This window comes from Sciurus vulgaris (assembly GCF_902686455.1).
Source record: "Sciurus vulgaris genome assembly, chromosome: 18".
NCBI lineage: Eukaryota > Metazoa > Chordata > Mammalia > Rodentia > Sciuridae > Sciurus > Sciurus vulgaris.
In genome coordinates, this window is record NC_136479.1 from 15947753 (window position 1) to 15962204 (window position 14452).

General features: G+C 33.4%; 1 protein-coding gene across 1 annotated transcript in view; it reads left to right on the forward strand.

The window, feature by feature from the left end:
• The window catches only part of LOC306649241 (phospholipid-transporting ATPase ABCA3-like), a 180787-nt gene that overhangs the window by 139108 nt on the left and 27227 nt on the right, over positions 1 to 14452 (forward strand). Inside the window, exons 19-22 of the mRNA XM_079120034.1 lie at positions 2588 to 2834; positions 2970 to 3174; positions 7311 to 7530; positions 8869 to 9030. Of these exons, the coding sequence (XP_078976160.1) occupies positions 2588 to 2834; positions 2970 to 3174; positions 7311 to 7530; positions 8869 to 9030 (834 nt within the window). The remainder of the gene's footprint in view (positions 1 to 2587; positions 2835 to 2969; positions 3175 to 7310; positions 7531 to 8868; positions 9031 to 14452) is intronic.

Here is a 14452-nt window from a genome sequence, read left to right on the forward strand (position 1 = left end):
CAATGGTATGATTGGACACCACTTGCTACAAAAGGATTGTGTGACTTATGGAGGAACATTTGAAAGAATGATATACAGGAAGGCTATTCAGTTGATAGGATTCTTCAGAATGGAACAATAGAGCTATCTAGTTGCAAACACATGCTATATATCAAGGAAGGGAAAAATGACCCCAAAGGTAGTTCAGAGGTTAGCAAGGTTGTCATTGCCACCAGGAGCCTGGTGGGCATTGGCACAGAAGATGAGGCTTTCTTGATCCAAGCATAGTTGGGGACACCATATAGAGCCAAGGAGGCAGGACCACTAGCAAGGGACAAGGTGGAGAAGGCACAGTCACAACCCTGTCAACCAGAAGGCGTAAAGTCACTAAAGTGAACTTGGAGGACAGAACATTGAGCCAGAGAGGATTATTTTAATCTTGAGTCTTATAGTCCAATGGACTGTTGGTTTTAAGATTTACTTGGGACATATGATTGATTTCTTTCTGACTTTTTCAGAATTAGAAAACTTTTTTTGGAATTAGAATGTATCTTATGCCAGAAAATAAACTTCTATTCCTTAAGCCTCTCTGTCTTTGGTACTTTCTCCTGATTACCCTAGCAAGATAATAGGGAAATAAACAGAACATAGGGTCAGTAGAAAATGTTCTTGAGTGGGGCCAACTTTTTGACTTTGTAAACAAGGCTTTAAGTCAGTTCACAAGTGTTTTCAAAGTATTAAAGGAACTGTGTTTAAAGAATTAAAGTATGATAACTGTGTCTCACCAAGAATAGAATATTAATTTAGAAAACAAAATTTTAAAACTAAGTGGAAATTTCATAGTTGAAAACTATAACTGAAATGAAAATTTCACCAGAGGAACTCAGAAGAATTAACTATATAAGTTGAACGTAGGTCAATAGAAATCATCCCGTATGTGGAGCAGCAGAAGAAAAATGAGGGGGAAAAACAAAGCATGTGAAACACGTGGGACAGCATCAAGCTTACCAAGATATGCACAGTGGGAGTATTAAAAAGAGAATGATAAAGGGGCAGAGAAATATTTGAAGAAATAATGCCTGAAAACTCCCAAATGTGATGAAAAACAAAATGGTTCACATCCACAATGCTTAATGAACTTTTAAGTAGGATAACCACAACTAAATGTATGATAAACTAGCAAAGGTCAAAGGAAAAGAGAAAATCTTGGAAGCAGAAGAGAAAAATGACAGCAGATATATGGGTTTATTAATAAGATTAATAGCTGGCTTATTATCAGAAATCATGTAGGTAAGAAGACAGTGGAATGAATGAATTGCTAAAAGGAAATTTGACATCCACTAGCCTTATATCCAGCACATATCCTCTTCAAAAGTGATGAAATAAAGGCATTCCTAAATAAATGAAAGTGGGAAATTAATCACCAGCAGATATTTCAATCTGTAAAACATACTAAAGAGTTTAATTCAGTCTGAAATGTAAGGACACCAGACACTAACTGATCCATGTGAAGGAGTAAGACATAAGCAAAGATAATTACAGAGGTCAGTAAAGAAAACAGTAAAGATAATTGCATAATAATTACAAGACTGCGTTAACGGACGTGTAATATATAAAGGTATAATTTGAACTATAATAGCACATAGAAGATAGGGAAGAGAGCTATGTTGGAGCAAATTTCTGTGTCCTTGGAAGTAAATTAGTATTCATCTTAACCAAAATGTTTTAAATTAGAATTCATATTATATACAGAACATCCATTGAGAAAATTAGCTAAAAAATAGTCAAATGACAACAACAAAAAGAATTTAAATGTTATAGTTTAAAATTTATGTTTACCACAAAAAGGCAGTGGTGGAGAAAGAAACAAGGAGGTAAGACATAGGGAATACAAATAGCATGGCGACCAGTATAAATCCCAGCATGTCAATAATTATAGTAAATGTAAACGGAGTGAACATTTCAGTGAAAAGGCAGAAATTTTCAGATTTTATTTTTTTAAAAATTTCCACTTAGATGTAATGGACAAATTACTAGGGAAAGAAAACACACATCAAAATTCACAATAGCATCAAAAAGAATAAAATACTTAGAAATAAATTTAAATAATCAGCAAAAAACTTATACACTAAAAATTAGTAAATGTTACTAAGGAAATTATAAGGAGAAAACTCCACATCATGTATTGGAAAACTGATTTGTTAGGACAGCAGTTCTTCCCAAATTTGTCTGTAGATTAGTGCAAGCCTTATCAAAACTCCAGCAGGCTTTTTTAAAAGCATAAGTTGACAGGCCAATTCTAAGATTTAAGTATAAATGCAAATGACAGTGGTCAAAACAGTTTTTTGAAAATGAGCAAACCATGTTTGTTTTAGACAAGAAGAGAATCATTATTTACTATTTTGTGGGTTGTAGATAATATAGTGAGTTTAGTGATTGAGTAAAATTCTTGAACAAGGTTAGGATTCAAAATAGCCCATTGTAAGGAAGTTGGGAAAGGAAATGATAAATGGCAGGGAAGAATATTTGATCCTTTTGATCTTTCTTCAACATAAGTTCTAGTCGATGTATTAAAATGTTGACTCATTGATGAATTTCTTTATTCTAGGTAGTGTGCAGAATTACATTTTGGAAAGTAAAGAGTGTCGTGAATTCTGCATTATTGCACTTTCCATTGAGGTTGAAAAAAACACAACAGTATTTACTATTTTGTTCAATAATGAGGCATACCATTCATCTGCAACATCCCTGGCAGTGTTAGACAACATTCTTTTTATGTTACTCTCTGGCCCTAGAGCTTCTATTACAGTCTCCAACAAGCCTCAGCCACTCCCTGTTTATGGTTCTAATGCAGCGTATGTATGATTTTCCTTTTACTGAAATTGAGCCTCAAGATGGCCCCTTTGTGTCTGACCATAAGCATTTGAAAATAGCTACTGAAATCAGCATTTTCTACCTTTATTTCATCTTTTTAATTTTATTTTCTATAGGCCTATAAATGGATTGCAAATAGTACAATGTTTGGCTTTTGGAATTTCTATTCTGGCCGGTAGCTTTTGTCTCCAAACAGTAACTGAAAGGATCAGTAAAGCAAAGCATATCCAGTTTCTGAGTGGGGTCTATGTACTTACATACTGGCTGTCTGCTTTGTTGTGGGATCTCATCTGCTTCTCCGTTCCCTGCTTCTTACTACTGGTGAGTGTTATTGAGATTGCATGAATGGTCATTTTCCTTCAGTTGCCCATAGAAATTCCCACTAAACTAATTGCATTCTAAAATAAAACTTATTAAGTAATTTGTAACTATATTGGCTTAATATTCCATAGAATATGCTCTGCAAAACTCAGGAAAGATTCTCTCTCATATTCTTTAAGCTGGAGAAAATATTTTTCTTTGAAAAGACTCACTTGAATTGGTTTTTCATGTATTTGTTCACCACTATGCCTTGGCCAAAATTAGCTCTTAAAGTATCAGGGCCACTTGTAACTTGTCCCTTGCCACCTATATAGCTAAACCACTGCCCACAAATTGCCAGTGCTGTGCTGTCTGAAGAAGTGGGACTGTAGCACGCAACGTAGATTCAATATCTGAGGGCAGCTTTCTGCACTCCCCACTTTCACACTCAAGATGGCCAGGTCTGCAAAGTAGAACTAGTTTTGACTCACAATTCATTTTTGGACATTAAGAAAGTCATATGGAGAGTGAGCATATAAGAATGAACATTATCTTTTAGTCTAATTATTTTGCTTATTAGAAAATAGTAGCAACCTTTGTTATTTTGTATAAATATTAGAGGTGATCAAGATACAAAAGCAATATAGTTAATAGGGGTAAAGACATGAGTAAAAAAAGGTAAAGTTCCTTTCTATACAGGAGATGTTGGGGATATAAAGACTGTGAATAAGATATCTCAGCCCTCGAATAATTCACAATGGACACAAAAATGAAAGTAAATCATTATAAAATACCATGCTAATTGCATTTATAAAGGATGAATTACTGGTGCCAAACTATATACTCTTGGACAGTAAAATTAATTTTTGGAGGAAAAGAGATAAACTTTGGTAAGTTTGGCTCTGATAACCACACAAAAATTTGATTATTGAATAGGTGCCCTAGGATTGGTTCTGAGGGAGAACAACTAGAAGAGCTGCTCAGGGAAAACTAGCATCTGGGAATAGAACAGAGTAGCATTTCCTTCATATTTGTAATACTTGGTGGTATTCTCCACACCAGTCTTTTTAGTGTAGAGCTCATCAACCAACCAGCATGACAAATAAAAATCAGCATTCTTTGTGAGGGCCACAATTCATATCTGTCACTATAGGAAATGGGGAGTCTGCTCCAGGCATGGTCTCTGGCTTGACTCTGCCTGCTGTGAAGTGCAGTATCAATCAGGTAACCCCTGAATCTCTTCATCTTTGTGTCAAGGTTTCATTCTTCTGTGGATCTTTAAACTTCAGTGGCACATCTAGCTGCCACTTCTTGGTTAACAAATGAAAAGAAAAATGTAAATAATACTTCTTACTAATACTATTAATTTGTTAATTAAGACATTATTAATACTTATACCAATATTTCCACTTAAGTCTCATGAGAAGAGTTACTTGCCATGTGTTTTTTATGTTACCACATTCATACCATCATATTTACAAGCAAGGAATCTGAGGCTTAGAGAAGTAAGTTACTTGCCCAAGTTCACCCGGCTAGTACAGAACCAGAACCCTGACTGGGGTTACTCCAAAACTCATTGTCATTTATACATTCAAAGTTTTCCTAAGCAATGTACTTTGAACTTATTTCTTCTCTAATATTTGCAGTTTCTTTTGTCTAAGAATCCTACTCTTTGATAACAGTTTCTCTGTCCTTTTGGACTAGTAGTTCTCTTCCCTCCACCCAAAAATCCCTTTCATGATGCTTATACTGGGGCTGTTTATATGGGGTTTTGCCTTTGCTTATCTTTCCCATCCCCTTATTTTAAATGAGACACTTCCTCACCCTGCTCTGGCTCTATGAAATACCACTGACTGGACTTGTTCTTAGATCCCAAAAGAGGAAGTGATATTCCTACCATCAACAAATTCCTAAAAAGACATATGACATACCCAATGGAAACAGAAGGATATACAAAATTAGATCAATTTCAAGTAATAAAATTAAAGAAGCTATCAAAAGCCTACCAACAATGAAAAGTCCAGAACCAGATGGATTCTCAGCTGAGTTGTGAAAGACATACAGAAGGAGGGAATTCTTTCAAATTCATTCTGTGGAGCCAGTGTGATCCTGATATCAAAGTAGACAAAGACACATCAAGGAAAGAAAACTTAAGACCAATATCCTTGATGAACATAGATGCAAAAGTTCTTATTAAAATACTTGCAGATCACATACAAAAGATAGCGTATCATGATCAAGTGGGTTTCACCCTAGGGATGCAGGGTTGGTTCAACATACAGAAATCAATAAACAGACAAGAATCACATGATTATCTCAATAGATGTACAAAAGCTTTGAGAATCCATCATCTATTAATGTTTAAAACACTAGAAAAATGGCAATAAAAGGAACATGCCTCAACATCATAAAAGCTATATGCAACAAACCAAAGGCCAGCATTACTGTGAATGGAAAAAAACAGACAGCATTCCCACTAAAAACAGGTCCTAGACAACATAGTCCTTGAAACTCTAGCCAGAGCAATTAGGCAAAAGAAGGAAATAAAGGGATCTGAATAGAAAAAGAAAAAAAAAAAAAAAAGCTAAAAGCTAAAACAATCTTTCTGTCGATGACATGATCCTATATTTAGAAGGCAAAAAAAACTGCTCTAGAAAACTTCTAGAGCTCATAACTGAATTCAGCAAAGTAGCAGGTTACAAAATGACTCAAAAGTCAATTGTGTTCTATACTCCCATGATAAATCATCTAAAAAAGAAATTAGGAAAATCCCATTCACAATAGCCTCAAAAAAAAAAAAAAACTGGTAATCAATCTAACAAAAGAGGTGAAGGACTTCTACATTGAAAACTACAGACCACTAAAGAAATTAAAGGAGAACTTAGAAGATGGAGAGACCGCCCATGTTCTTGGATAAGCAGAATTAATTGTCAGTGCCCATACTTCCAAAAGCACTGTACAGATTCAATGCAGTTCTCATCAAAATTATAATTACATTATTTGTTGAAATAGAAAAAGCAGTCTTGAAACTCATCTGGAAAAATAAGAGGGCCAGAATAGCCAAAGCAATCCTTAGTGCAAAAAGTGTCTTATAGAAGACATCACAATACCAGACCTTAAATTATACTACAGACATATGGTGACAAAAACAGCATGGTATTGGCACCAAAATAGGCATGCAGATCAATGGAATAGAACAGAGGACACAGAGAAATACCCACACGAATACAGTTTTCTCACACCAAAGGTACCAAAAGCATACGTTGGAGAAAAGATAGCCTCTTCAAAAACTTACTTGAAATTTGCCAAAAAATATAATGCATTTTTTTAAAAATTACCACCTTCACAAATGGGTTAGACTACTGAGTCAATATTGTAAATCAGTATTGTATAGCTCAATTCTAGAAAGTCTTTAGAGAGCTTCCCCTTTTCAAATCATGCATCAGCACAAGTTATTTTACTAGGGTTATCATTTGCTATTTTCCTCTCCTTCCTGAACTTATTTTTAAGCAAGAACAAAGTAATGATTGGCAGGGGTGGGGTTCTTCACCCATTGTTCTAATGCCTGTTTTAAACAATGGCTCTTTTACACTGAAATACAACCTTGCTTTGTTGTGTATTAACTAGCAATGTGCATTTAGCTATATTTTGTATTGTTTATTCTGTTCCATTGGTGTATCAATAATGTGCCACTTTATACCAATCTGATTTAATTATATAATTAAAGAAGGAGAATCCTAAATTGTTGAAATGGATACAAGCTCAGAGGCAGTCTAAATGTGGGAGGTGATGCAGCAGCAAATCTTCAGAGAAATAGTCTACTTCCTAGGTCATTTTTTTCTTCTAGGAAAGTTCAGTTTGGTTTAATGCAGACATAACTACTTTGGCTTTGATCATGGGGAGAAAAATAAAAAGTAAAAGTGTTCCAAAGAGAAAAAACAGAAAAGGATAGTCATTGTGCTCATTGGAATATTCTCTGTTGAAGAAGTAGTTCTCTTCAGACTCATATTCTAAGGCTTTTTTTAAAATGAGAAAAATAAATAAAATCAATAATTCTGTGATCTAATGAAGACAGTAAGATGGCTGATTTCTAAGTGTTCTGACCTGACTGCACAGTATCATTTACCTTCCTTGTATCTCTACACTCTATGACCCAGGGAGTATTCAAATTCTGTGACGTGGAAGCCTTTGTTGTGAATTACAACTTTCTGGACACAATGTTGATCTTTATGCTGTACGGCTGGTGCATTGTTCCTCTCATGTATCTCGGAAGCTTCCTGTTTTCTAGTGGGACTGCTGCCTCCATCAAGCTTACTCTCTTTAACTACATTTCAATTGTTTGCAGTATCATCATTCAGAGTGTGCTACAGTTTTATGGTAAGGACTTCACACATTTTTTTTCCTTTCCTAAGGAAATATGTTAAATAAGTGAGGATGGAATGTATGAGAATAAAAATTTTGAGTACTAAGTCTGAAAATTTCTGCTTTTTAGAAATCAGAAAATAATGTGTGTATGTGAGAGCTAAGAGGTAGAGGAACAGGGAAAGAGAGAGCAAGGAAAAGATAACAAAATCAGACCTACACATAAAAAAGGAAGACAGGCCCTAGAGCAAGACTTGTTTTTTAGTGGCTTTTTAAATTTGTTCTCTTTAGTTATATGTGACAGTGAAATATATTTTAGCATATTATACATACTGGAGTATAACTTATTCTAATTAGGATCCTGTTCTTATGTGATTCCTATTTATGTGATTATAAATGATGTGGAGTTACCCTGGTTATGTATCAAATACAAGACTAGGAAAGTTATGTCCCAATTACTTCTACTGTCTTTCCTATTCCCATCTCCCCTCCCTTCCCTTCCTTTGCCTTTGTCTAATCCATGGACTACTATTCTTCCTCTCCCCAGTCTCCCTTGTTGTGGGTTAGCAGTCACATAACAGATAACATTCAGCCTTTGGTTTTGGGGGAATGGCTTTTTTCACTTAGCATGATATTCTCCAGCTCCATCCATTTACTGGCAAATGCCATAATTTCATTCTTCTTTATGGCTGAGTAATATTCCATTGTGTATATATACCACATTTTCTTTGTCCAATCATCCAGTGAAGGACATCTAAGTTGTTTCCATAGCTTCGCTATTGTGAATTGAGCTGCTGTACTGATGTGGCTGCGTTGCTGTCCTTTGGGTATAAACCGAGGAATAGGATAACTGGGTCTAATGGTAGTTCCTTTCCAATTTTTCTGCGGACTCTCCATACTGCTTTCCAGAGTGGTTGCGCCAATTTGTAGTCCACCAACAATTTATGTGTGTACCTTTCTCTCCACATCCTTGCCAACATTTATTGTTACTTATATTCCTGGTAATTGCCATTGTGAGTGGAATGAGTCTCAGTGTAGTTTTAAATTTTCATTTCTAATTGCTAGAGATGTTGAGCATTTTTTCACATATTTTTTGACCATTTTTATTTCTTCTGTGAAGTGCTTGTTCAGTTCCTTTGTAGGGCAATACTTAACCAAAAGTTTTTAAAGCTGTAATTGACAAATCTATACCACAGGCTATCAAGGTGGACAAATTTAGCAACTAAAAATTAGCCAAGGATCATATGCTGGTTTGACAGTTGTCTGAGATTAATTGGTTTAATCACTTGGGAAAAGTTGTTTTGAGGGGGTTCATTACTTTCTTATAATTGAAACTAATCTTTTTAATTACAGAGAACCATCTATTTTCCCTTGGAACTATCATAAATAATGTATTAATGGTGCTTCCTAGTTACAACTTTGCAATGAGTATCAGCAGATATTTTGATGATTATGAATTGAAAAAACTTTGTACCAGGAAATTTAAAAGCATCTACCTGGATTGTAGTAAATCATGTGAGTATCTGAAGCTCCACAAGTCCCTAAACACAACTTATTCCTTATATCATAGTTAAACCAGTTAATACTATTTAGTATTTTTGGTACATATGTAACGTTGTGCAATCATGACATGCCAGGGTTAGAATATTTTTACTACCTAAAAACAATCCCCTCTGTTTGTTTAATCTATTATCACACTCAACCCAAGAATCCAGTAATATACTTGATGCTTCTATAAATGAGATATTTCTGGATATTTCATATAATAAAATCATTTTAATATACTTGCTGCTTCTATAAATGTGATGTTTCTGGACATTTCATGTAATAAAATCATATCTGACTTCTTTCATATAAATTAATGTTTTTGAGATTCACTCAGGTTGCAGCCTATCTTAGTTCTTTTTGGTTGCTGAATTTTTCCATTATATGAATATACCACATTTTACTTATCTATTCATCAGTGTGCAGATATTTGTTTGGACTAAAGTTGTTAGTGGTGTCTTCTGGTGTCCTTTTAGCCTAAAAGTTTGGAATGTTGAAGAATTTCAGTTTATCAGTTTTTTCTGGTATGGATAGTATTTTATGTATCATATCTAAAACTTTGCCACATTTTACCTCCCAAGATCATGAAGATTTTCTCCAATGACTTGAAGTTTTATAATTATACTTATCTGCATTTAAATCATAACACAGTTTGTCCTAGCACCATTTGTTTAAAAGAATATATTTCCACATTGAATTGCCTTAGCACCTTTGTTAAAAATGAACTGTATAAGATTTTAATTCTTGTGTATAAATTCTGTTCCCTTGATGTCACCATCCTATGCCATTAGAACATTTTTTTATTACTTTATCATTGTAACAAGTTGTGAAATTGGGAAGTAAACGTCTTCCATCTTTGTTCTTTCTTTTCTAAATTTGTCTATTTTAGATTCCTTGAATTTCCCTATAAATTTTAATATCTACTTGTCATTTGCTGCCCTAAACTAAAAAGCTTATAGAATTGGAATAGGACTGCATTGATACTACTGAACAAACTGGGAAGATATTCCCTCTTAAAAATATTCAGTTATAATCCATAAAGTCTCTCCATTTATTTGTATATTTTTAATAATATGTTTTTTTATTTTTAGTTGTTAGTGGACCTTTTTTTTTAATATGGTACTGAAAATCAAACCCAGTGCCTCACTCATGCTAGCCAAGTGCTCTACCACTGAGCCACAATCCCAGCCCCTTATTTTTTATTTTTGATGATACATAATAATTGTATATATTTGGGGGCCATAGTATGATAATTTGATACATGTATACAATATGTAATGAACAGGGAAGGGTAATTAGCATTTCCATCTCCGTAAACAATTATCACCTCCTTCAAACTCCTCTCTTTTAGTTCTTCATAAAATATACAGTAAGTTGTTGTGAACTGTAGTCATCCTACTATGTTACAACCTCCCTCTATCCTGCCTCTTTTCCTAGATTCCAGTGACCACTATTATGAGATAATTTGGATATTCTTTAATTTCCCACAGCATTGTTTATAGTTTTCAGTTTATGAGTTTTACATTTGTTTTATTAAATTTATTCCTAAGTTGTTTCTCTGCTGTTTTCTGGAATTGTTTTCTGTTTTTGCTGTTCATTGCTAGCATATAGAAATGCAAATGACCTTTTGTATCTTTTTTTATATCTTCTGAACTTATTTAATTCAATTAGTTCATGTAGGGTTTTGTAATTTCTTAAGATTTTCTGTATAGTTGATTATGTTGTTTCTGATAACAGTTTTACTTCTCTTTTTTTTTGAAAATCAACTTCTCTTTTATTTTTTTTTCTTCTTTCATTTTCTTTCACTGACTGGAACTTCATTTGTTCAGCAGTAGTGTTGAGAGCAAGCATTCTCACCTTCTTCCCAACCTGAGGAGTAAGGCAATCCAGTCTTCCACCAGCAAGTATGGCTCTTAGCCATAGGGTCTGCATAAATCAATTTTAGGAAGTACCACTCAATTCCTAGTTTGTTCATAGTTGGGATTTTTTGTTTGTGTTTTATGTTTCTTTTATTTGTTTGATTTGTTTTTATGCATAAGATCAAATACTTTTTCGAGTCTTTGAGAAAATCTTGAGAGTTTTATTTATCCTTTATGCTTTTACGGCTGAATTAAGCTAATTGGTTTCCTGCTATTAAATCATATTGCTTGAGAGGAATCTGATGTTAATCTGATTTTGATTTCCTTTGCAGGTAACCTATAATACATATCTTGAAATTCTGTCTTCAGAAAATTGTTATCCTTTTTGTTTTACCATGAGTTAATTTTACCATGAGTTGTCCTGGCATGGGTTTTTCACCGTAATTCTGCTTAGTATTTGATTGTAATTTCAACCCAAGGACTTCTGTCCTTTCTTGGTACTAGATCTATAATTTCATTTATTGTCACTTCCCCTCAATCTTTTCTATCCTCTCTTAGACTCTTACTGCTGAACTGCTGTGCCTCCTATACTGATAGAGTTTTGAAGAAGACAGGTCCCTCATTTCATGAAGTTTATCTTCTCAGAGTTGTGGCAAGTGAAAAAAATTAAAGATTAGTAAATAAACACAGTAGTTATAGTTATCAATAAGACATCAAAGGAAATGGTAAATAAAAGAATAACTTAACCTACTTGAGAGACAATAATTAAGTAAGGAATTTTTGCAGAGCGTTACTGGATCTGATGACTGAAAGAATTAGATTGAACAATTCAATGTAAGAGCTAGGGAGGAACAAACTTTCGGCACTGATAGCGGAAATATTGTTTTCCACACGGATTGATGGAAAAGCAAGAGCAAAACAAGCCTCAAATTGGGAAAGGAGTTTACATATTTAAAGAACAGAAAGACAACCTATATGGCTGTTTTAAGTTGGTAATAGAGGTAATCCTCTGTTTATATGTATGAATGAAGAAATTCTGTGATAATGTAGTTTTATTCAGTTCACTGTGTAACACTTCAGTAAATACTCTAAATAGTGTTCCACACAATGATAACTGGCAATTTTATGTTTATAGTTTCTCTAGGGATTTGTCCAGTAGGATAGCAATTTCCTCTTCTTTGGCTTATTCAACAGCACCACCCAGTCATCTTTCCCTCTTCCAGAAAGTCACTGAAATTTCAAGTTATCTGGTTCCTAACCATATCCCTACCATCATTCTCTATATTCTTATGATTCATTTCCTTTTGTATATTTTTAAAGCATTTCAGAAATATTTTAGGGAAGAAACAACTATGTGGGCTGAAGTGACAATCTGAGATTGGTAACTCTTTGAAATAGTTCAAATAACAAATCATTTGATCCTTGGTAGAGTTCAGCTTTTAAAGCCATCTAAACTTGTCATGTTTATCCTAATAGATCTGCAATAATCTCGTTAGTTACTGATTATATCTTCCCTCAGTCAAACTACAGAATAATTATTTTTTTGTTTTAAAAAATCATTTTTTCTAATTTTATTAATTAATGTATTACTCATTAATTAATGTATTTCTCATTCCTAACTTAGTATGTTGGCAACGGGGCCTTCTCCTTTTTTCTTACTCTTAACCTAAATACAGTTGACCCCCCACATGGATTCATCCAACCTGGGTTCCAATGAACTCAGCCAACCTTGGGTTAGTCAGGAAAAAAATGTGTTTTTATTAAACATATATAGACTTTTTGTCATTATTCCCTAAGCAATACAGTGTAATAAATATTTACATAGTATTTGCATTTTAATTAGATACTATAAGTAATCTAGAGACAATTTAAAATATATGGGAGAATGTGTGTGTCACATGCAAATAGTACACTATTTTGTATGAAGAATTTGAGCATCCTTGGGCTTTGATACCCACAGGGTCCTAGTACTAGCCCCCACCCTAAAGATTCTAAGAGACAACCATGTATTTGAGGATCAGCCTTTGGTTTTATACTTCCTTTTAATTCTTTTTAAATTTTCATTGTATTAATTTCAGCACTTTTTTTTCTTTTTAAACTTCAGCTAATATTTTAATTCAAATACTTTCTCTTTAGAATAAAATCTTACAAAGGAATATATCTAATACAGTTTTAAGCTAGTTTATGTGCAATTTAATATTTCAAATTTTAAATACTTTTACATTTTTTATTTTGTTAATTTCTGATATTCTTGACTTATTCCTCCTTTTCCTGTATTTAGTCTTATTGATTATAATCATGGTATTTGCAGTTAAGAACTTTATAGAAGGAACTTATTAAAGCATTCCTTGTGGTTATAAATATGGTTATCGCATACTGTTTTAATATTTGTTTTTATGGAAAGTCAGTATAATAAAAACATGGCCTTGAGTCATATGTCCTGAATTTAAATCTTGACTATAACTTATTGGCTTCGCAAATTACTAATCCACCATTCATTGTGGTGTTTATTCTGTTTTTTGTAGTTTTCCTTAAGTGTATGAAGAATTGCTATGTGTAGTTTTTAGTTTTGATTTTTATTTAAATACAGATTGGGTATCCCTTATCTGAAATGCTTAAGACCAAAAGTGTTTCAGATTTTGAATTTTTTCAGATTTTGGAATATTGGCATATACGTAATGAGTATCTTGGGGATGGAGTCCAGGTCTAACCACAGCATTCATTTATGCTTCATATAAACCTCATGAATATGCCCTGAAGGTAATTTTTGTACCTGTGTTTTGACTATAGTCCATCACATGCTGTAAGATATGGGGTTTACCTTGTCACATCACATTGGCATTCAGAACGCTTTGGATTTGTGATTTTTAACTTTTGTGCAAAGTACAGGGGTGCTCAACCTGTACTTTCTGTGACTACAAAGAGATGATTATGTGATTTTGCCACTGATGTAACAATGTGGTAAAATTACATTAATATTTTAAAATATTGAATGATAAATTTCTGCATTCCTGGAATAAACTTAGTTGTCTATGTACTTATCTATTCCATTTGTAAGCATTTTTATATGAGATGTTTTCATACACATTTATGAGAAGGATTCTGCTGGTATCTCCCTTTCTCATAGTGTCCACTGTATACTAAGTTTATATGAGCAAAAGAAAATGCATTGTGGAGTGTTCCCTCATTTTTTTATTTAGTGAAATATTTCATATAAAATATCCCTTTGCTAAATGTTTAACAGAACTTACCTTTAAAAAACTGGACTTAATTTTTTTATTTTTTACTAATTTTTAATTTGTTCTAATTAGTTGTATGACAGTAGAATGCATTTATACATCTTGATAGATCATACATAAATGGAGTGTTATTTCTTATTTTTCCTGATTATACATATTGTAGGATCACATCAGTCATACAGTCATATATGTACATGAGGTAATAATGTCTGTTTCACTCTACTGTCTTTGGACTTAAATGTTTTCTAGCTATATGCTTTCTCAAGTATTGGTTCAATTCCTTAAGATTTGAAA